This window comes from Molothrus aeneus, chromosome 4 (assembly GCF_037042795.1).
Source record: "Molothrus aeneus isolate 106 chromosome 4, BPBGC_Maene_1.0, whole genome shotgun sequence".
Taxonomy (NCBI): Eukaryota; Metazoa; Chordata; class Aves; order Passeriformes; family Icteridae; genus Molothrus; species Molothrus aeneus.
Genome location: NC_089649.1, coordinates 41,672,942 through 41,697,751, shown reverse-complemented (window position 1 = coordinate 41,697,751; position 24,810 = coordinate 41,672,942). Strand labels below are relative to the sequence as shown.

General features: G+C 37.3%; 1 protein-coding gene across 18 annotated transcripts in view; it reads left to right on the top strand.

The window, feature by feature from the left end:
• Positions 1–24,810, top strand: part of SORBS2 (sorbin and SH3 domain containing 2) — a 144,163-nt gene that overhangs the window by 77,738 nt on the left and 41,615 nt on the right. For 8 of the 18 annotated variants that reach the window (XM_066548356.1, XM_066548347.1, XM_066548344.1 and 5 more), the window contains 6 exons: positions 10,925–11,069; positions 13,360–13,535; positions 18,781–18,847; positions 19,657–19,701; positions 20,878–21,061; positions 24,075–24,189. In XM_066548356.1, coding sequence (XP_066404453.1) covers positions 10,925–11,069; positions 13,360–13,535; positions 18,781–18,847; positions 19,657–19,701; positions 20,878–21,061; positions 24,075–24,189 — 732 coding nt within the window. Of the gene's footprint in view, positions 1–6,698; positions 7,185–10,924; positions 11,070–13,359; positions 13,536–14,247; positions 14,364–18,780; positions 18,848–19,656; positions 19,702–20,877; positions 21,062–24,074; positions 24,190–24,810 lie in introns of those variants that run through there. The other 10 variants (XM_066548338.1, XM_066548339.1, XM_066548341.1 and 7 more) reach the window with 6 other exon arrangements.

Below are 24,810 nucleotides of genomic sequence, written 5' to 3'. Positions count from 1 at the left end.
CATCTGTTTCCCCTATACCTTACACCTACTGAAATGAAAATTCTTTAACTATGCTGATCTCACCTAGGAGGAATTGGAGTATCAGACACACAGTGTAGGACCAGAGGAGGCTGAGCAGGGTTTGTCACCATTCAGAAACTGCCCGAGTCAAATAAAATAAGCCTGGGCACAAGAAAGCAGCAGTGAATACATACTAGGCAAAAGAAGAGCTCTGAATAGGCTTTTTAATTTCTACTCTGCTTTATGTAGCCACATTAGGGTTTTTCTATTTAAAAAGATAATTATTTTAGTACATCTACCAATATAACAGCTTATCTGTGTTTGAAATGGATGTACAGATTGCTGTAGGTCTAGGCATGTCTGCCTCAAAGCTTTGGCTGAGGGAAAATCCCATCATGGCATATTTGTGTTCATCTAGTTCTGCTGGAATCATTGAGGCTACTCTGAAGTAAATACAGCACTATCTTGTAAATTAAAAAGTCCATTTACAGCCCTATTGTCAATAGTAGTAACACCTTTGCTTTTCCAGACTGAGGTTCTTTCAGAGCATCACATTTAACCAGGTTTCTACTCTGGAAGACATAAGTATCTGCATTAAAAACAGGGTAGTTTTAAAGTTGTGATATGTCTGTCTCCCTCTTCAAATGCCAAGCAAAATTTTTAATCAGAACAGAGCTCTGTTAAATTATATGGCAACAGTCTGCAATGCTCCTTTTGAATTCTCTCCATTAAAAAATAGGAGCACAGAAGCAATAACCACATTTTTCCTCCTCAAGACTAGACACAAATCTGTCATCTTAAATCCTTCTTTTAGACTGCAAAAAATTTAGAACATTTTGAGAAAAAACAAGTTGCTTTACCCTTTAGAAGAACCAGTCTGCTTCTCAGTGATTTTTGTCAGGTAAGACAAGTCAGTTCAAGCAAGAGCCACAGTAAAGAATCCATGTCAGGAACAGCAAGGAAAGCTGAGCCACAGCTTTTTCTGGTAGATAGGGTAGATATGAAGATATTGCAAGTCTTTTAAATATGGGTATCAAAGGATACTGTCAAACAGCAGAACAGGTGTAGGTGTGGCCAATTCAACTTTTGCATCTGTTATCTTTTCACTTAAAAATAGTAGCTCAGCCTGTTAGAATATTATGCATTATATATGGGCAGATAAATCTCTCAAACAGAAAGTATGATAGCTAATAAAGATTAGGGGACATACCTTTTTATGATTAAGAATAATACTCAAAGTTGAATCAAAAAAACTAAAAATAATTCATCTTCTAGCTGCTATTTTAAAATTTTAAAAGTCAAAACACATTTTGCATTAATTTAGAATCACATTAATTTAGAATCTTGTTTAGTTTCACTTCAAGCTGTAAAATCAGAAAAGTATCTGTGACTTATTTGGCAATTCTGCACTTAGTTTTCTGCTTTCTCCTTGATTTCAGGATGTGGGAAGCACTATCAGAAATTTGGTGACTGGGTTGCTCTGAATAAAAGGAGAAAAATTTCACTTGATCACAGAGATCATTAAGTCATGTAGCCATCTTTTCAAGCTGTATCCCTTTATGGATCTCTTATCTGCAAAATGCAGCTGACATTTTCTGTGATGTTAAATTTTGAAATAAATTCTAAGGAAGGGGGGCGTATTTGGCATCACAATTGAGTGGTGGAGCCAGTGGGTTTTTGTAGCTCCTTGCTAAAATACATACCAACAACTAGAGTACAAATCAGCATGTGAGATTGTGTAAAAATGTGCATCAGGTGAGTTCCCAAAATGAAGATGCCATGAACTAAGATTAGAAATAAAGGCTGCAGCTATATGTTTAAAAAATATTTATTTTCTGACTCAGGTCTCAGTTTAAAACCTTGAAACTGTTCTAGCTAATGCCAAATATTAAGATCCCTTTAGTGCTATATATCATAGTATTTGCAAAGGTCACAATTTCTCTCACATAGAAAATTAACTTTCATGCAGGATAGTATTTTCATTTTTTAAATTATTTTAGATCTGCAAGCTCTACAGGACTTTGTGTAGGAGTTAAAATACTTTTTTACCTGCAGCTTATAAGTTGTATGTCAAGCTCTGTCCTCAGAGGATGCTCTCAGACTGTAGATTAGGCCTGTCAGCAGTGTTTAAAGTTGCCAGAGTAACTCTCAAAAACCAAATAGACTTAGAAAGGTGCAACTCTCCCTCTGCATCTGGGTTTATGTATGTGAAGGAGAATGAGGTAAGATCAGGTAATTATCTCTTCTTAAGAGATAGTAAAGAAGAAACACTGTGCATGTGGGTTATCTGTGTATAGCCAACATGTACAACTGTATTTTGTCACAAAGTATGGAAAGATACAGCCCAGAGGGAGCTTGTGTGGTCCAGGTTAATGTATCTTGCTGTTTGTGCTCCCATTTGCACTGAATTTCAGTGCTTATCTGTTGAAACTTTAGGAGCAAGCAGAAGTGTGCTATGACTCACTGAGTGACATTTTGTAAACACTCCTACTCAGAGAAAGGTTAAACCCCTTAAAAGTATATATGAAAATAGAAGCATTCAGGTTACTCAATATTGTTACATTATTACAGTTCCAAGAGATGCTGCTTCTTTGTACCACACTGCAGATACAGGAGCAATGACTGTATCCATCTCAACAGAGAAATTGGCATTTCCTAGTATGAAACCAGTAGAGGTAAATTTTATTGTCCAAGTTTCTTATAAGAAGAAGTTATAAACTGATGAAGAATTCTGAACTGCATCTTCAGAAATAATCACCTCTTTTTTTTTTTTTTTTAATTACTTTGTTCCTGGGTTCCTAAGTGTCCTGGTGTTCTAGATATTACTCTCTGAAACTGAGGTTGCAAAGCATTATTTTTGTTATTTGAATTCACCAGATGAATTGAACAACTTGGTTTAATCCTGATGTCCTGGAGGCGTAAAACATCTATATCAGATGTTTATGAAAGTATTTCTTTTGACAGCCTTATAGCTGTAGAAATGTGCATCAATGAAAATAAACACAGAATTAAAAAAAAAAAATCTAAATCAATTCATCTAGTACATTTCTGAGTTTTAGGTATTGGCAATATGTAGAGTGATATGGAACAAAGAGAAAACTGGTTTCAGCATTCTGGGGACAGATGTGAAGTAAAGAAAATTTGGCATGTATTTTTCATTTTAAGTTCTGCATTACTAGTATTGCTTTAGACAAGGGCTGAACTATACCTCCTTATACTGAGTTTAGAATAAGAGGGCTAGGTAGAAAAATGGGCATTGGAATATAATTTGCAGCATTAGTTTGGACATTTTGAAATCAGCTTTTAATAATTAAAAATAGAGGTATTTTTACCCATTTATGCAAATGTATGGGTGTAATTTGATTGTTGATTACTAAACTCTGCTATGTATTAACACAATGAATTTATTCACTTATCTCTGAGTCTCCTTATCTGTGTCTTGACTGTTGAAGCAAGGCCAGGACTCTGGTGTCATTAATCTCACATCACTCCCCACATATCTTGCATTAAAACAAGAGATGACTGATTTTGAGACCCATACTAGGGTCACCTGTTTACTTTATATGAATTGGATACCAGCTGTGTTCTTCAGGCCTGATATTTTACTATTTGATGGAAAGGAAGCATTTCAAAGGACCAGCAGATGTCTGCAGCAAAGGCTGCTCTTCAGACCTTCAATTCACATCAAGACTGATGACATTTATCTGTCTCTCAAGTGTTGCTCCACAACCCAAGACAGCCACAGTCTAGCTGGTTTTTCATCATTTTAATTGATTAAGTATTTGTTGGGCATTTAATCTGCCTGACTTCTGCTAGCATTTGTGCTGCTATATCAATAACAAATCTAATCTGAAGCATGCTGAATGGAGCCAGTGTTAAAAGTTTTCTGAAATGCCTTCAGCCTTGTCTTTTTCATATTTTTCACACTGAAAAATATAAGAAAATATGATTCATAGAGATTGCTATGAAAATATGATTCATGCTGAGATTGCATGCACAGTGAAAAGTATGGATCAGTAGTAACCAGTTGTATGTGTTTGAGATTACCAACATTCCATGTCTTTTTAAGTGATTTAAATCAGTTTTCAAAAACAAGGCTGTTTTAAATCACAATTTCAGCCACTCTTTCCCACAGAGATGATTATATATATGACAGTATTCTAGAGCCAGGCAGAATAGAAGTTCTACTCTATAAAGCCAAGAAGCTTTATGTTGGGAATCAGCTCTTAGAATTGCTGCATTCCTTCTGTCTGCATTGTAAGAATAACAACTTTATATTCTTTTTAAGAATTTGGCTCAAATAATCAGCTATTATTTGCCAATCACAACAAATTAAATTCTTTAAAATCTCAGTTTCATTAGCTCTCTGGATGCACCCTGAATATCTGTCCTTGTGTTGTCTATCCCTTCTTTTCTCAAGCATGCAAGAAATCTCCTCAGTTCAGAGCCAGAAGGTTTACTAGATTTCTCAACTCCCCAAGATTTCCTGCTATTTTAACAAATAGAGATTAATTTACACATTTTGGCTCAGTCATATGTAACTTTTCTTCTGGGGATGCTGAGAGGATAAGTGGTCTCAAGAACTTCAGAGCTTCTTTTTGGCTCTGCCTCATAATTACAGCATGATCTGGTTCTTGTCTTTTGCTGGAGATCTTGATATGATCATCTGATGACATAGATGTTGAAAATCATCATGAATGATGATTCTGTCTCCCCTTATGTACCTGTGAGGTGAAATTGCAGTTTCTTATATGTGTGTGTAAATGCTAACATCTTAAATATATTATGCTGTATAATCATCCTAATTTTTCATGACATCATTTTTAATAGTAGTCCATTGTTCTTTTGAAGTTTCCATTGGCAAATTAGTTCTCTATGAAAATACTGTGTCCTTTTACAGTCATACACTCAGTTATTGATTATTTTAATTAAGAGGTAATCTGTTCAGATCTCCTCTATGAAAAGATTAAGTTGGGGGGTGTTCAATTGTAGATTTGAAACATTGCTGTGAATAAGATTTGGATTTTAAGCTGTTTGACTAAGTTTCTTCACTGTTTTGACTGCAGATTTTAACAGCAGCTTTTGCCTGTTGTTGTGTACCCTAGAGATCCAATGATGCCAAAGATTTATTTTTAATCAATTGGAACAATTGATAGTAATAAATATCTGTTCACATACTTAAGATTATTTTCTGTAACTCTTATTTATAGGGATGGTCCCATTGACCTCAGTAAGGTTATTTGTGTAAATTCTAGTTGATCTCAACAAGAATTATGCAACTGGAACCCCAGTGACCTCTTGTAAGTAGCATAATCTGGGTTGTGTTCCAAGTCTTCCACAAGGGCTTTAGAAGATATTTTCAGATTTTGGATTAAAATGCCAAAATGGCATTTTAATCTGATGGCTTGAAACATTTTTTGAATGATTAAAGACATCTGCCTAGTCTAAGCATAGGAAATATCCATATTACTGATAACAAGGTGATATGGATGACTGAATGTTTCTTTTTATAGTGGTATTTACTACATATAGTGTCTTACTGTCCTCTGTTTTACATAAATTTAAAATCCCAAACAATCTTTCCCAGTAGCTTTTCCAGATGTCCTCAGCCCTATCAACAGTGAAACCCTTAGTGCTGAAGTAGGCAGCATTTTGAATACTTAGGAATTAATGGAAAGCTTGTGGTTTAACAGGCAGTATAGAAGGATTTGTGTAGCTGTTTAACAAATACTAGATGCCAACATGCTTTAGTTCAAAAAGAAGTTGCAGATGCAAAAAGCCAGTTGCAGGGCTAGTTTAAACTGAGTGGCCTGTGACTGATTTGAAATGACAGAACATAAAGCTCACACATTGTGTGGCAGTTTTCAGAAGCACTCTCATGAGATTGATCCCTTCTACTTTTAAGGAACTGTGCTGAATCCAAACTGGCATGTTTTGTTTCAGTATGTCCTGTTCTTGTGTTCCCAGTCTTTGTTCCCCAGATTTATACCAGTTACCCTAACAATCCTTATGTCTTCTAATGTTGAAAAGACTTCTATGCATACACTTCATAGAGTAGGTTGTGACAGGGTGCTTCCAGGGTGCTTGGAAATTCTAAGATCATCCAAATATTTTCATTAGAGAGGCAGTGGAGAAGTTGTATTCAGTCACAAGAGGCAAAAAATTCTACCAGCTATTACTTGCAGATCATATGAATAGTCATTAAGTGTGTTCCTGTATATCTGGCAGTCCTGCTCATCTTTATATTACAGTTAATTTCAAAATCATGCCTATCCTTGACAAAATACGTGTCACATTTACCGAGATCAGACTTGCAGATACATTTTTACTTTGAAAACTACATGGACATGACATTCTCTAGCCTCATATATATGTGAAGAATAAAATAGTGTGACCCCTTCAATGCACAATGGAGATCATTAATATTGCAGTACATTATGAATATTCATCCTCAGCACACTATGGTTTCTGGCATTGCTTCCACTAGTATTTTATGCATTCATTTCTTTCATGTTGTCCTACTCTAATATAGAGCATGGTTGATTTATTTCCTAATCTTTGTAAATGTGAACTTCCTTGGGTGGCTGAAAACCTTACACTTCTGTAATCTCCTTATACCCAGCAAGAGGCAAAGGGAAAAGTTCTTTATTCATTAAGTAATCTGTTTCTTTTCTTATTTTTTTTCCCTCAAATCTCAGCTTGGAAACCAGAAAGTAACTGCCCCTGTGATGGAGGTAAATGCTTCACAGACACACAGACAAACAGCAACAGAAGCTTCTCCACTGCCTCTTCCTTCTCCTGTGGTACCAGTTAACAGAGCCTCTTTCTCACCAGACAGTGGCACCCACCCAGTACCATATTCCTTGCCAACGCTTGATGATTTTTTGCCTTCCCTCTTTGATCAGAGCCCAGCCCTGTCCCAGTGTCCATACAAATGCCCGTTCCTGGCTGCTGCCAGTGCTGCCCCCAGGAACAGGAGCGAAGCAGCCTCTGTGAGCACAGACTCTGCCATGAGCGAGTGCTCCTCGCGCACGCTGAGCGAGTGCTCCACTGCCATCCTAGATGAGCTGCAGACTTGTAGCTATGATACCACTGACTGCTCTGAAACACCTTCCCCAACCCTGAGCCAGATGTCTGCTGTGTCAGATGGCACCACCTTAACCAACACTGCTGCCACCTCTCATGTAATTATGCTTCCTTTTTTCCTCCTCCATTTTGTTCAAACAGGTTGTCAGAGGGGAACAGTGTTCGACCTTGTCTGTTATCCCATTACACAGACAAGTATTTTGGTAGTAATTTTCCATGGTCACAGTCTGACAGTGTTTTGTAACAGTTGTTAAAAAAAAAAAATCATTGGCATAGCAGGTTTGGGAGTACGAAATGATTGCTGCACAGTTGTGTGTGGTCAGCTAAGGTGTATCAAATGCTTTGCTTAAAAAAAAATCAATTCAAGAAATACTTGTTCCAAAGTATTAAAAGCAAGCATTCCATGGAGTTTGAAGAAATTTGTTTAAAATATTGTTATCGGTTTACAGGTTTTTGGAGTCTGGACTACCACCATTTTTGACTTACACTGAGATGCAGACTTCAATAATGTTATTTGTAAATTCATAGTAAATGTTCACAGTATTTATTGCAGTTTTTTCCCCAGCCATGATGACTGCACAAAACTGGTTTTCTCTCCTCTAATTAACCTTTTCCTTTCCTAAATACAGTTTCTTATAGGACTGAACTGCATAAATAATCTTGAACTATTCAAGTGTACTGTTACTTTTCTCTTGGTTAAGTCAAGGGAAAAACCAGTATGCAGTTAGACACTTTATAGATAATTCAGTTTTCTGTACCTTAGTATACTCATATGTGGGGAGAAAGAAGGTATGGAATCTGGGTCAAACCCAGATCACTTTTGATTTCTTTTGAGATTATCCACATGATTAAAATGAGTCAGAACAAAGCCTTCATTTAAATTGAGCAATTCATTGCTGAATTGCAAAACAGAGAGATGTTCTGAATCCAAAGTTTTACTGGGTCACAGCAGTGTTCAAACTTTGTATAAATACTTCAGCATACAGTAATTTTCAAGCCTGAAAAGAACAAACAGTATATATATTTTTTTAAGCTTTGTGTATAATTTATAAAAAGCATTTTGAGTCCAACCTTGCACATAGTCACCTGGAAAGCCAATGATTGGTTGTCATTGCTCTGGATGCTGCTAAAAAATACTAATAGCAGTCATGTAAAAACTTTAATTCTTAACTTCTGTAACACAGCTCTGAAAACACTGGGGTTTCTTAAGAATCATTACTATGAATCTGCATAAAACACAGTAATTGTAGCCAAAGATACCATAAAACGTATAGACTGGTCAGACAGAGTCACCACATGACCATTTACTAGCTATGGGAAGCATGGAATGTTTACATTTTCTTGTAGCCTACTTCTAAAATTGTCAGCTAATTGTATTTGTTTTCTTTGAGTATCATTTTTTGCAAGCTAAAGTGAGCAGTTGGTCCTTCTGTCTCTTTTTGGGTTAGTCTCCCAGTAGAAGGCTATGTAATGGTCAGGTCTGACCATCACTTTCTCTTTTACACATGGCAGTGATGAGCATAATGTTTGTTCACTGTTAATGGACAAAGCCAAATGAAAAAACACTCACCCAAGAGCAAAAATCACCAAGTAGTCCTAAGAACCCCACAGAAATTAAACTGCTGGCAAAACCCAACTCTGCAGTATAGAAAAGTCATCATCTTCCACTCTCTGTACAGAAAGTCCGGATGGCTAAAAATGCATCCATGAAATGCAAAACATCTTGAAGGATTTTACTTCCTTGTAAAATCTGGGAATAAACTCTGTCACCTGGACCTAAAGTGTCACATTCTCAGATTGAAATGTCAGTAACTACCAAATTATTCCAAGGGAAGAAAAGGCCTTTGAAATTTTGTTGAACTGTCTTCTCTAGCTAACCTTGTAAACGGTGCAAGATGCAGCAGATGAACAAATGAAATAGCCACCTTCACAGACATTTTCCTCAAGGAGAAAATCATTAGAAACTAAAAAATTATAATTAAGCTGAGATCTTATCTAAGACCTTCAGAAGCAAACCCAGAAATGTCATGAACATGCCACATACACATTTATGACTGATGTCCTTCCACTACATGTATGGGTCCTGTTTTCATGATATTCTGTACTACTTAGTGTAAATGCCTTGCTGTCTAACTGAGCTATTTGGTAAAGTCCTTCTCTGGAATATCTCAGTCTTTTATTACAAAAATTCATAGGAGTCTGCAAAGAACTCACACCAGTTCTGCTCAGAGAAGCAAAAGCCATAGTAAATAAGTAAGAAGGTGTAAGGCTCTGCACATAGTTGCACCCTGCCTTCCCTAGAAACAAGCTTTCCCAAAGATAATATGTAGGAGAAGAGAATGGGTGAACCCCTGAAGCAGAGGAGAGATAGCTGGCCTCAGTTTGAAAACTTATCTGAAAACATGCCTTCATTGAAATGCTGTCTTTGAGTTCTGTAGCTTTTCTATTCTTCCATCTCCAAAGCTGGGTTTTTTTGCAGGAGAGGGTCATGGAAGAAAAGCCAGCCTACTTTTGGTTCTGGAGTTTATTAAGAGAGGAAACATTTACACACAAAACTTTCAATGGAGACATCACCACAACAGAAACTGTTCAGCTCATTTCTGAAAACAGACATCCTTAAAGTGACAAACCCCTGAATGCATCTAGGAGTTCACATAATGTCTGCATAGGACCCAGAAATGTTTTTTCTCCCTTAGCTATGGGAGGCCAAGATGTTAAAAATTTCAAATCAATTCAGTAATCTCTGGAATATAAATGCATACAGAAGGTCATGAATATTTTAGTTTTTATTTGTAAAAATAATATGCATTTTAATGTGTTTTTATTTATGCTTTGCTGCTTCAGGTAGTCTCTTGTTTACATCTGCAGCATGTTATAGTTCATTTGTTATATAAAATTGAGCCAATTTTGTAGTTCTTCTAATTCAGATTTAAAGAACAGTTCTGCATTAAAGGAGATGTTGCAGAGAGCTTTGCTTGCTTTTCTGCTGAAATATTCACTACCCTCTTACTTCATTCAATGCTTTCTCAGCATCTCAGTTTTGATTCTTTCAATACTCCCTGTAAAAGTGATGCAGCTCCAGTGCAGGGATTCTAAACCTGGGGGCAGATAGTTTCCTCTTGTGAAGTGCCTCTAGTGACTAAAGCCTAAATGGCTTTACGTGCTTTCTGCTTTTTCCAGTTTGCTTAGCTCTCCCACTTTTGATTTTGATTTTGTTCTGTCATTTTGTGATTGTGGGTTGTTGGGTTTTTAATTGGTGCTATTTATTTTTATTGTGATAGATTACATATCAGCATGCCACAGTCACTCCAGCTGAGTTCCATTTTTTAAAGAATTTTTTTTCACTCTTCTCAGCTAGTCTTAATGAGACTTTTCCCTTCAGTCTGCACAGAAGTTCCCATTAATATCCATAATGCTTGAGTATGTGCACTAAGGGAATATGTCTCTTGGTGTGAGGAATCTGTGGCAGACAGCCTTTGTCACACAGTGTTGGGAGCTTTTACTGCCATCTTCATTTTATATTGCTGTCAGACATCTGCAAACCTTGTTTGTGCCATCTTCATTGCCTTGACCATGATCTCTGTCACCTTCCCAAAACAGCATGCGTCACAGCCAGCACACACAAGGAGGGAAGAGGGGAGGTACAAGGTATATAAGGGCCACACTCTGCTCCCTTTGTGATAAGCTTTGTGTTTCAGTGAATGCAGATGCGATTAGGCTGTGTACCTGACAACTGGGAATTGTTGCGTGGATGACAGTCTTGCATCACTCTTTCTTTGGGATTGCAGTTGGAGAGCTTTGTGTGTAGTTTAATGGGATATTGTTTTGTCTCTCTTAGGCTCAGATCACAGTGAATGGGAATTCTGGCACTGCTGCCAGCCCAGTGAGTCACTTTCAAAGGCCTTTTTCCCCTTCTTCAGCTTACCCTCCACCAGCTTCACTCAATTCCAACATTGTTATCATGCAGCATGGCAGGATGATGGGTAAGCCTCACACAAGAATGTTTGCTTTATACATTACACAACAAATTCTGATTCATGTGGTAAAGACTGCAAACAATTGCAGAGTGCTTCACGTCCATAATGAAGGTATTGTCTATTCATCTACCTTGGGAAGTAAATGCAAAAACATAATAGCATTCATTGTTAGGTACAGCAGTGATCCTGAACTGGAGTTACTGTTAGGTTTTATAACCTAGGTGTGTGAGCTAACCTCTTGCCAATTTTCTACTGGCTTTACCAAGAAAAGGGCATCTATCCAAATCACTCAACCTGTCCAGCCCTTTCAGATTTTGCCATAAGAAACTGAGGGCCCACTTTGTACTTTGCTCCTCCCTACAACTTCCTTAATTCTTCAGCAGAAATACTGTCAACAAAGGGAGAGGCTCTGGGCTGTTAAAAACCTAAAGCCACATCAATCTCAAACTTGTTTATGTATTTTTTTAGAGCATCTTTAATGTAAAAATTAAACACAAACCAAGTACTATCAGCCTTAGGCTCTTTGCCAGTCTTATCCCATTTTGCCAAGAGAATAATTTACTTGCTTTTTCTACCAGTGTTGTGCATATTTAGAAAAGATTATACATGCAAAATAACTTGAATGTGGTCCCACAGTTTACATTTTTTTTTGTGCTTGCAGGGAAATTAGGTGACAGTTCTTGCTCTGAGACATCTTAGACAAATGCTGCTGTCATCATAGTGATAAGTAGAAAAACTGTATACATGGGTTACTCCAAATCCCAGAATTCTAGAGTTTTTGAGTGCTTCCAGTTTGCTGATCTAAAGATCTATCAGTACTGGTTTGGATGTACTTAAAATATGTATTTTCCCAAGACTTTCACTCTTGTAAGATGCTGAAGTTCAGTGTTCCAAAGTAAAAGCATGATTTAATTCTCTTTGCTCAAGTAGAAATCCCCCTGATGGCCTCAGTTTGAGGCCTATGAAGAATGAAGGATCAAATCCAAAATGTTTTCTAAATTTAACATCATGCATTTTGGGAAAAAGTTCCAAATATTCAGACATTTGCCACACAGAGTTGCCCCTCACCATATATGTGTAGCACTGAATTATTTACAGGATTTCAGACTTGAGTAAACAGCTGAAACAGCCATGCCAAATCCAGCACTGCAATGGGAGTGAGCAGAAATATTCAAATTAAAATTAGAGCTTTCAGTCACTGGAGCTCCTTTTACTGAGGAGTCACTGAGGCTCATATTACAACTCATATTTTTCTTCAGAATAATCAGTGGATATTAATGCCACATGAAAGTCAATTTTTATTGTCACCATTAGTGTTAGAACATATATTTTTACTTCCTGCATTCATTTATTCTGCAGCGGAAACATCTCACTTTACCTGAATTTGCAAAATAGAGGCTTTGTAATAGCAGCCCACTAATTTACTGAAACCTGCTTGAAGGCTTGGAGGGCTCTTTTTCCTGTACACAGGAAAGAGTGTATTGTCTGCAGAAGTACAAATTTTCATGTCACATCCCAGCACTGAGGTGTTTCTTGTTAAGTTTTGGTCTGCATTTTAGAAGGAAATGGTAATAGTGATGTATTAATTTCATTAGTTATAAAGGAAGATTTAAGGGGGAAGGGTAGAAATATTGTAGGTCACATAAAACAGTATCAGCTTGAACACTTCACCTGAATTACTGTAGGTGGATCATCAGATTGCTCTACAGGTGCTGGGTTACAAAAACCATTTTTATGGATTATACATGTAGTCCCATAAACATATCAACACATGTTAAGAGAACACTATATGTCAGGATTTTTTGCTTTAAAATATTCATGCATCAAAACTTCATGTTTCTTAGCATGTATGACATAAGTTTTTGTGCAAGGCTGTCTTCTGTGCTTAGGGAGCAGCAATTTTCTATAGTTTGCTAGGCTTGGTGGGTGGAAGTTTTGAAATTATGTCACTGGTTTCCAAGGAACGGGTAGAAAAGGTGCAAAAGTTTGATTTATAGGAGAAGGGCTGCGGCTGCTGCACCTTTCTCAACAGATCTTGCTATGTTTGTGGGGTTTTTTTCTCTTTTTATTGAGCAAGACCTTTGTCTGGTCCTTAAATAAGTTTATAATTCTGCATTAAGTAGTGCATTAAGTAGTGCAAATCCCGAGTTAAGATGATATTTCTTTAAAAAAATGTATATGTATGTGATTAAGATTGTCAGCCTTTGTACAGTGTACTGAAATGGGGAAGTATGTTTTAACTGCCAAGTATGATTATTGAGTCATTACACAATTTTCTGTCATGTTATCTTTACAGAGTCCACAGAGACATACTCACAGCATGTTCAGAATGTTGGCACCACCACCACCACCAGTACAATACCAATCTGTAGATCCTCAGAAGAAGAAAAAAAAATTACAGTAATTAAAGCTCCACATTATGCAGGGATTGGCCCGGTAGATGAATCTGGAATCCCTACAGCAATTAGAACGGTAGGAAATTCTGGGAAATCTGTGTATGAACTCATACAATGAACTGATTGTTGGTAATGGGTTTTTCACATTCTTCTACTCTTATATAATTTGGAATAGAGCGTGTGTAATCAGCAGCCTTGTGAATATAATATTGTGTGTTGACGAAAAGGAGAATGCTGATGGGAGCATAATTGGGCAACCTCATGTTTCTAGTTTTAATTAGAAGTAGCCAAAATTTTGTGTCTTTCTTGTGTCTCTTGTAGTTCTTGCCTTTTGGAGATGCACGGTAATTGCATTTGGTTTATTTCTGAAATAAAGCGTATGCATACTATATATATATATGTATATATGTGTGTGTGTGTGCAAATAATCCTATGTACATCTGTGTGTATATGCAAAAATCTCACACCTCTGCATTTTTTGGGGCAGTGTTCTCATGTCATCAGGGTAGTGTAGAAATGTGCAGTTTTGTTCTGCTGGCAATCTAAGGGAGCAGCATTTTTGTGACAGTGCAGTAAATAATCCTTGTGCCCTTGAGTGACACATAAGCGAATAGCTGGGGAGCCCTTTCATTGTGCAGCCCCGTTCTAATCATCTGCCACTGGTCACTGCTTGAGTGGTCCCAGGATGTCAGACTGAAGAGTTTTGTTTTCACTATGCTGAAGCATTCTTTCCACTCTGCTGTCAGGGCAGCCTCTTCTGGCCGCTCCAGAGAGCGCAGAGGCAGCTGCACTAGGTCTGTAAAGGCAGCACTTGCTGGCCTCCCCAGCCAGAGAAGAACTGCTGTGCTGGACGGACAAAGGGAGAAGAGTGGGAGCCAGGATGAAAGCGGCAGAGCCCTTGCAGGTGAAGTCTTAGTGAGGTGCAGGGATGTAGCAGCTGTTGGATGTATCCTGTCTGCCAATATTGACATATGGGGGGCTATGTTGTATTGCCAAGAATTGCTTCAAGGGACTGAAAAATTAGAGGGGAAACCAGGAATTAATGGAGAAAATCAATAGGAAAAAATCTGGATAAGTGGTAAGATGGGGACAAAGGAATGGGGGAGAAACTCTGGCATTTCTTGCTTTATTTATGACATTAAAAAGTTATATGATCAGAATCTTTTAAAAATGAAGACATTTCTTTCCAGCAGTGCTCTAGCTTTCTGTCCTCTTTTTAAGTAAGTAGTCCCTTTGCTTTATATTGGATATGGTAATTGGTTTTGTGCTTTTTTAGTAGCAGATTGTTCTAATAGGGAGCATATCAGTTATATAAGATTATAACAGAAATCCCCCTTAAGTGTGCCTAATGAAGCTGGCGATTTGCCAAACTATATTTAACTTTCAGGTTCTATGATCTGAGTCTTTCAGATTTTCTCCTAAAAATATAATTCAGTTTGAATTAGGACATTTTCCTGCTGATTTTGCTTTGATTTTTGGTGTGTTTCAATTTCAAGAAACCTTATAGCCTGTAATCTTGCTATTATAGAAATAATTCTCACAATCAGATAGAGGTTAAAGCTTTGTGCTAGCATGTGTATGTATGAGTGTATCTGATGTGCCATTTTGCATCCTTATTCTGCTTCCTTAAGGCATGGCTGGTAGTAAATTTGTTTTCAAGATACTTATTTGAGATTACTTTATAAGTGTGCACAAGTATATTTGAGCCCTGTGTATCCCAGCTGAGCAAGAACAAAGTTGGTATAGTTGTCAGCAAGACTCAAATATGCTGCACCTTGCAAAACTGCTAAAACTGCATTTTCCATTAATAGTAGAAGGTAGAGTATATCACCTGCCCTTTCTCCAAGGTGAGTGAGCAATCCAAATAGGAATCTTCTCCCAGAAGGTTCACCCTCAGTCCATCTGAAGAGAGAAGTTTTCAAATTAATTCAATTTATCATTGCACATAAAGGTTAGAAGTTTCACTCTTCCCTCTTTGCAAAAATGGCAACAGTCTATTGAAAAAGCAGTAAATGAAGATTCAGGGGTGATAGGTAACACTCACTGTGTTCCAAAATGCTGTGCTGCTCGAAGTTTAGCATGTTATTAAGAACTCAGGAGTATCTGTGTTCCAGATTTTGAGTGCTTCTTAGGAGTTAAGAGATTTTGCAAGATGTGATCGTCTCCTCGGAGTCCGTCTTTACTCTTAGATCATGGTTCGAGACAGCTGTTTAGCCAAGGAAAACAGAAAGATGTTCTTTCTATTCCTGCTAACCCATTTTGTATCAGGCTTCTGAGAAGGGAAGGACTCTTATAAAGCTTTTTATTCACTCAGAACCCCTATCCCATGTTAACATGTTCCTTCTGTGCCACTTTAGCTCTTTGTAGCTCTGGGAAATGCAAGTCTGAAAATTCAGATTGTTGTTAGGTTCTGCCTTTGTGCCAAGCCCTGCCCCAAAGATGGTAAAATTCCAAGACACTAAAAATGAAGTCTCTGAAAAAGAGAGGATAAAATGCTGTACAATCAGAAAAGCATTCAGTCAAATATAGCACAATTTACCACTGATGGGGACCTGGGAAAGGAAAAGCCAGATTCATGGTATGCAGTAACGCTGCACTGTTTTAGTCCATCCAAAATGAATATTTATATCTAATTATCAAAAATAAATTGGTAGACTGAAAGGCCTCTACTTAGTAAGACGGAAAAAAATCAAGTCCTGCTAGGTTTCTTTTCCATACTTAGTGGTGTAATATTTCAGCTCGGGAAAAAAAAAACACAAAAAACCAGAGGTCCACTGAAAGTCTCAGAATATTCTGAGTTGGAAGATCCACAAGGATCATCAAGTCTAGCTCTAAGTGAATAGCCCATATGGGTATGCAAGCATTATTAGCACCCTGTTCCCACCAGCTGAACTAATCTCAGGGTCAGAGAGGCCTCCTTTAATTGCATACTTCCTGATGGATGATTACAATAGTGCAGGGATTACGGACTCTCCAAAGGAGCAATTGCAGTTACTTCTTATGTCCTCTATGTGCTGTTTGGCTGATTGTTTTTTCACATACGATGATGCCGTGTCCCAACATTTAATTGCATCAGCTGTAATATATGCAAAGCTGGATGGCATCTGAATGGCTTCGTGCATTGTGAATACTCTTAATTCCTCAAACAATTTTGGTGTGTGGGATTAGTGAATATAAATTGAGAAAATGAATTCCAAAATTAATGTATTCTATTTCTTAATCCTGTCTGGTTTATAACATAAAGCCAAGTTACTGGCTGAGGCTGAAACCCCTAGGAGGGTTTGCGGGGAAGATGATGAGAGAAAGAAACATTCAAATACCCAGAAGATGTTGGGAAACCTTCTCTACTCATGGAAGCTTCTTCATACCTGATCTCTGTGTGGGAGCCTCCTTTGACTTTGTGGAGGACCAGACAATGCTTGACAAACAGCAGGGACATGGCAGCAGTTTATGCATTTATGCATTATTTGTGATTTGTTCACCTACCACTGGTTGGAAGACTCTTCTTGGTTTAATACAATCAGAAAGGCAGGCACAGTATCATGGGACTGTTGCTGTGGGAAATGAGGAGAAGCAGGGAGGTTATGTCCATCAGTGTGAATTGCTTCAGACCTGGAATTGTAAACTTTTGAGCATATATCATCCTCGAGCACTAAACAGCATACTTGTTTCAAGTCCAGCTAAATTATTCTAATCAGAGCTCCACTAGTGTAGATATTTAATACCTTTTGGGAAACAATATGAATATGACCCAAATCTGCTTCTGAATAGCTTACACTTGGCAGAACTCAGCACATTGGTAAGTGGGGGAAGGGACCTATTTTATCTTGAGACAAAACTGAACCTCCTTTACCTCTGTCTTGCAAGGCAGGCCTAGGTAAAAAGCATAATTCTGCTTTATTTTTTTCTTACCCAGGAAATCCCCAAATTTTTTGGGGAAATGACTGTCTGCTCTTATTTTAAACATTGATCTAATAATAGTAGCAATTTTATGAGAACTCAATATAAGTCCTCAAAATACAGGACTAGGCAGACATGCCTAGTCCCTCATAGTAAGAGCTCACCATTGTAAACAAAACATATTAGTTATGTACAGATGACAAGTAATCATGGCAAAGGTGGGATTTAGTAAAGATGGTGAACACATGCACATCTGTCCAGTATTCTGTAGGGAAGAATTCGTAGATTTTTGCTTTTTGTGGTAAAGAGGAGTAAGCAAAGTTATTGCAAATTTGGTATTTGCTGGTGCAAAATAATGCACTTCAAGAGAGGTCCTTTGAATTCTCCCTGTGTACCATGAGGTTTGAACATAGTGATTTTTGTGGATGCCCCATCCCTGGAGGTGTTCAAGGCCACACTGGATGGAGCTCCAAGCAACCTGGCCTAGTGAACATTGTCCCTGTCGGTGCAAGGAATGTTAGAACCTGATGATCTTTAAGGTCCTTTTCAACCCAGGCCATTCTATGATTCCATGATTCTTTGCACTAAAACTTCTGCTTTTATGGTTACTGTGGAACAAGTAAAATTTTAGCACCTAAGAAGGATAATACTGTTTGCCTTTGTGTTAATCCTTTCCTGGAATATTATCATCCTCTCAAAGAAAATTGCAGTAAGAGAAAATTCAGAAGGGTAAGAGATAAAAAGAAGCACTAGCAGGAGTCAATATGAACAGAGTTTGGGAACCTTGGGATTAGGATTACTTAGTTTGCAAAAGTAAGGATAAATATAATTTAATGAGTGAATATTGAATAAGTTAAAAAAAGTTGTCTGGAAAGGGCTTTTAAAACTGGTAAAAAGAATACTCTTCATCAACAATCCAAACATTACGTCTGTAATATAGTGTGGTCTTACTTCTTTTCTCAGTAGTATTACAAAGTTTTTCTGCATTATTTAACAATTATATTTAGAAAGTCATGTAAGCCAGAAATTGCCAGGGTGTCAAAAAAAGCATTCTTACATGTTTGTAATCATAACTGCTGAGGTGTTTCTATTTTCCTGTATAGAATCTAGCATTCGTCATTGCCAGATATAGAGAACTAAGGTGATGAACTGTTGATCTCGCAATAATTCCGATGTTCTGAACCATTCTACCTTCCCAGGATCAGAGTCCAAGACTGACTCAGTCTTCAATGTCTTCCAGAATTTGTTACAGGAATTCCATGATAAAATGCATAAATTAATTCAAAATAAATGCCAACTATTGTATTAAATAGGGAATAACATATAATATTTCTTTCCACAAGAACATTAAATGTCTGATTCGATCTGTACACATGGGTATTTTTATTTTTTGTTAATTGTTAAAACTGTATTTTTTTCAGACAGTTGACAGGCCAAAGGATTGGTACAAGACAATGTTCAAGCAAATCCATATGGTTCATAAGCCTGGTGAGTCTGTTCTTGTCTTTTTCTCCTCATGTCCAGTTTGAGGGATGAGAAATTTTCTACTGTAGATCTCCTACCATCTGCCTTTCTTTTGGAGAACTCCAGTATTAGAACAGCGTGGGCTAGTAAACAGGCTGGCTTAAGGAAAAATTTTGTGCCTGATTTTAATTATTGTCATAGAATATCTTACTTGGTTTTGCTGAAACTGAGCTTTGGTGACATTGCTAGCTTTAATGTCCTTTATGATTTGCCCCAAGGATGTCAGGAAACTGTGTAAATGGTAATTATGCTCATTATACCTCCAGAAGGAAGGAGACTTTATTCATCTCAGGTAGAGCTAACATTCAGTATGGTCACACAGAATGTTAGTGGGAGAATAAGAAATGTAGGCAGGAGAATGTTGGCTTACAGGCTCTAACTTGAACACTAGTCACATAGTAGATATTTAGGATTGCCTTTTGTGATAGGAACAACAACTTAACAGTCTGTAGCAGAGGAACACTGACAAAAGGAAGGAATCAAGCCTGGGAAGAGGAAAAGATCAGACAAAAAGTAATTTGCAGTTTAGTGCTAACTTAGTAAGTATGCAATATGAGTGACATGACCAGAAGATACAACACAGTAAGATGGTAAAAACAGCCAAAGTATAATGGGAAGACAGAGTTTTCCAAAAGCACCTATGAGACAAAGAAAAGAAATACAGTGCTTGATTGCTTACCAATCTTTGATTTGTATTTGCAAAGACAAAGCTCAGTTTCTGTGATGAACTGGCATGTATGGCACTACTGTAACATATGTATTTCTTTTTGTAGATGACGACACAGACTTGTATAATACTGCATATGCATACAATACTGGTAGGAATTACTCCGTGTTCAAAACGACGCTTTGTTAATGTCAGCAAGTGATGGTGTAGTTAACTCTTCACGCTCGCTTTTGTAATGCTTGTAGACACATTTTCTAGTGTCTTGATTGATCTCAGTTGTTCATGCCTTTTTTCCCCAAATGAAACAAGTTTTAGTTTCATTCTTACTACAGAAATTAATTGCAGCTGTGGACCTCTTACTGTAGAGGGATACACTTAACACTGTGGTTTCTTGATTACATTGCATTTATTTTCACTAGTGATTGTTAGTAACACAGCCTTTCCTTTATAGAAATGGAAAGGGAACTACTGTGTGAAAATGAAAATATTAATTACTAACATGGAAAGACAAAAATAATGTACTGAATACACTTTAAAAATATGCAGTGAGAGTGCCTAATAAAACTGATTTTTTTACAAACTTCTCCATTTTTGTTATAGGCATTCATGTTGACATAATTTAGCCACAAGAAAAGACATACTCATCTAAGATATAATCATTGTGTCTTAAGAAGATTATACCCATATGGTAAAATTATTTCCAAAGAAAGAAAAAATGAAAGCATGAATAGACTGTGTGGAAAAAGGCTATAGTGCCTTCTGCAAAACAGCCATTCAAAATTTTTCCATTTCAGTTTTTTTTGCATTAAACATGCTTTCAATAGTGCCTTTTTCTGTGCTGTTCAGATGACTTGGTGTGGGTCAGTGGTTTGGCATCTCTTTGTACTCTTGTGATCCTCTTCAAGATATGCTATTGCCTCATCATAACAAATCAAAGAGTTATTAAACAATCAAAAAAGGTGTGTTTCCTGCCTCTTCTCTATCTTCTGAACATGGAACACCTGAGCAACAGGATGAGCCTGGAGATTAATTACAGGCTGTCATTAACAGATGTGATGGATGTATACACCCAGTAACTTCTCCATCAAATTAATTTATTTTAACTGCACTGCACTTTACCTATGTCTTTGTAATTTTGTGTAAAAATATATAAGAAGATCTCTAATGAGCTGCACAATACACAGCAATGTACTTTTAAAACTCATTTACATGTTTTTGTAATCTTGCCATTTTATGGAGTTACTGTGGGTTCTTGTAGCAGTCCATGTTGTGCTTTTTTAAGACTTACTCTCATGTTATGACTGTTTCTGGTTTTGTTTTATATTAGGTAGCTACAGTCCATCCTTCTCTGCTCAGGCACACCCAGCTGCAAAGACACAGACGTACAGACCACTGTCCAAAAGTGCTTCTGACAGTAGCTCCGATGCCTTTAAGGTCTCATCCCCCTTGCCACCCCACGTGCCACCACCAGTACCACCACATCGTATGAGGCAACGCTCTACACCAGAAAAGTAAGTTTGTGCATTTTCAAAAGGTCTTTTTGCTAAGTACAGTACTCCAGTTGCAGAATATAACAAGGGATAAAACAGCAGCTCTAGAATAATATGACTTCAAGGGCTTTATTCAAGGGCCAGTCAGGTGATGAGGGGTGATCTTTGCCAGGAGTCCAGGCATCATGCATGGTGCTGTCATTTCTTCAGTGTGCTAAAGAATTATTTTTTCTTATTCATGATGCACCCATGAGCATCATTAAGGATTTTTATTCTCATTAGTGGTATTGTCCTGCTTGCTGAGTTTCAGAACAGTCTGTTCTCTAGGAGCTGTCTTCAATAGTTAGTCTCTGAGTAGGGAAAGCCATTTATTGTATCCAGCACCAAAGAGAAAGCATCAAAAAGATGATGTAATTCAAAAGTCAAGGGAGGGCAAAGCTGTACAAGAGCATAGAAGTCAACCCACATTTCCCCAGAGTTCAGAAGTGCTTTATACCCCCATTTTTTTCAATCTCTATTTTGGTAGACCAAGGCAGTGTTTACAGATTAAAGAGGCATTTTGGATATCTCATAGTTCTCTACCCAAATTCTCTGCACAAAACCAAGTCCCACTGGTTAGAGTTCAGTCTGGAAAAAGTTAATAATAAATAACTCAGGAAAGAAGTACTTACCCTTTTGATAAAAGGGTAAGTACTTGCAAGAGACCTGCACACAAATTCTGTTGACTTCAGCATGTCTGTAGGTTCTAGCTCGAGAAAAAATCTTCTTTACGTTAATTAATACTACCTGTTAATATAATAATATGCTATTATAAATCTATATGTGTGCCTATGTATATATTATATATTAAAAGGGTAATATTTTTCCTTTCATCTGTGCCTACATGCTCCTCTCTCTTGGTTACACTCAAGCAACAAAGGAGAATTTGGCCATTTCTGTCAGCTTGGATATTGTAAACATATTTATATGTAGAAATGTAATTATATTAAACAGGTTCAATTAATTAGCAATTTGAATAAAATATTATGAGGAAAAACCATACTAAGTGTTGAAAATTAAGACACAACTACGGCTTTTTGAAAAATTTCTCGCTAGTGGCAATCCAAAGTGTAGATCAGTAGATACACATACTGGAGAGGAAGATGAGATGGCTTGATGGTTACTGATTTTGGCTTCCAAGGGCAGGGCAGGTTGTCAAGAGGAAATGCTAAAGGTTACAGTTGGGCTGCCTCACAGAGGCCATGAGGCTTGAGGTTTGTTAGCAGGTCATACAGAAGTGCAGATTTTTTTAGCAGGATACCAAAATGCGGAGTTGTTTAGCTTTGATCTCTGAAGTTGTGTGAGTTGTTGTCCTGTGCTAGGCCAAATGCCTCAGTCACAGAAACTGAGGCCTGTTGCAGTGCACCTTGTCAAGCTTGGAAACAGCTGCTGAGCACTGAATTTGGCTATTTAACCTCCCCTTTTAATCTCTGCATGATGCAACATTCAGTGGAAATCTGTGTTCTCCAGGCCAAGAGATGCCAAACACGTTAGCTATGCTTTGCCCACTGCTGAAAGCTATAGCTCATCAATCTTTTCCTGCCATTGGGAGATTCTTTTTTTAATTGCCTATAAAGCCAGAGTATTTAAAATCTCACCTAAGAGGCTTAGGTCCACATATATCACATGTTTTATACCTGAGAGGCAAGATATGTTTTGCATTAGCAGTTGAGCTCAAAATATAGTCCTTGCAGGATAAAAGGCTGAAAACTGTAAATTATTTGAACTGAGTGTGAATCAGAATTTCAGTAGCATCCTTTTTTCTTCAGTGGCTTACAGTGTAATGCAACTTCATCCGAATATTTCCATTTTCCTATTCATTCTCAAAAAATGTAACCTTTTCTGCTCTGAAAATAATTTTTTCCTCAGTGAAAATAAACAATAAAGCCATGTAGAACTACTTCCCTTTAAATGTAGGGCATTTTATAAATAGAGATGTCTGTGTCCCTGAAATGCACTTGCAAGCATATTATAAACAAAAGCTACCCCATAGATCTTTTTAAGGCACATGACATGTGCATTATTATGTCAGGTCACATCAAACCAAGTCACGCCAGAAAGACCAATAGAACTGATAAAATTTAATCAGTGTGTGCTCTTTCTTATCAAATACAGACAATAGCTGTTAGTATTTCCCCTCCCCTTTCCTCCAACCTTTGAGTTACTAGTGGGTCATTTTACCCAGAGTTAAATAAAAATATGTGTGAGCTACAATTTTCCAAGTAGAATGGAGGTAGGTACTACAAGAACTGCCATGCAAAGGTAGCTCCCACTGTAACTAGACAAGTATTCCCCCAAAATGTATATGTACCTAGTAATATGACATAAATGACTGAAAAAATATGATAGCATGGGTTACTTTTTATTCTTTGCATAGCATTATTAAATTGAAAGCAAATTTGTAATTATAGAGAAAATGGCTACATTTCTATTCCAAATTCAACTGCAAAATTCTTCCTCTTGTGTATCTACTCAAGACAGAGAAGCAATATGCTGCTTACAAGGGTATTCAGAAGTAATTCTACAATGATCAGGATAATGATCATCACGCGGTCTTTTAAAATAATTCCTCATTTTTTGCCTCAGAAAATTTTATAACTTTTTCAATATGGCCTTATTATCATATTATGTGATGACAAAATATCTACCACTTGCCTATATTAGTATAGTGCACAAAACATGTATGGTTATTTGCAATGGTTTGCATGTTTTTTTGACGTGGTATGCCAGGGTAGTTTTTAAACTGCTCTACTAGTTAAAAGAAAAATATGAGTGATCACAGATTGGACATCTCTAGTATTCTTCCTTCTGTACTGAGCATACTTGCTGTAAACAGGTTAAGATGTTACAGTAAAACATTGCAATGCCACAGCTGAGATCTGGAAATATGAGCTGTTCTGAACATCATCTGGCTTTGCAGGTTTCTGTTGTACAGGGCTGCAAATCACAAGGTGGTGACAGTAAATTAGCTCAGTTACCTGTATTTGTTGTTTAGGAACGACTGGGACCCTCCTGACAGAAAGGTAGATACTCGCAAGTTCCGTTCTGAACCAAGAAGTATTTTTGAGTATGAGCCGGGAAAGTCATCGATCCTTGAGCACGAACGACCGGTAAGACACACAAATGAAATGGGTAGTACAGTAAGAGATTTGGTAAGAGCTTATCTTTTTATTACTTACTATTAATAGTTGCTATTTGGAAGAATATTTAAGATCCTTTTTCAAATACAGTTTTGCAGCAATTTGTCTTTGCTCTTATCTGATGGTTGTATGGAAAAATTTGGTTTGGCTTATTTGCTTGACTTACATCTTCTGGTGTTTCCAAGGAATCACCACCATGCAAACCTCATGGATGATAGACAAAACAGATGGAAACTGCTTTTTCTAATTGGTGTGCATCTACAGCACTTATTTTCAGTAGTGTTAACAGCACATATGATATCTGATTAATTAATGCATAAAAAGAAGATATTTGCATTTTCAGGATGTGCTGAATTGTATAGCTAAGGAGATTTTGGTCAAATACTGGCCAAGGTTGCCCAGACAGGCCTTGCCTGAGCACAGCCCGGAGCAAACTGATATGATTATTCCTACTTTTAGAAGGAGGTTGGAGTAGATGACCTCTGGGGATCCTTTCCAGCCTCAAATACTCTGTGATTTGAGTGAATGTACATTATGAATGAGTATATATTAACATGTAATTAGAAGTCTTTATTCCTGCTTTCTGAATAA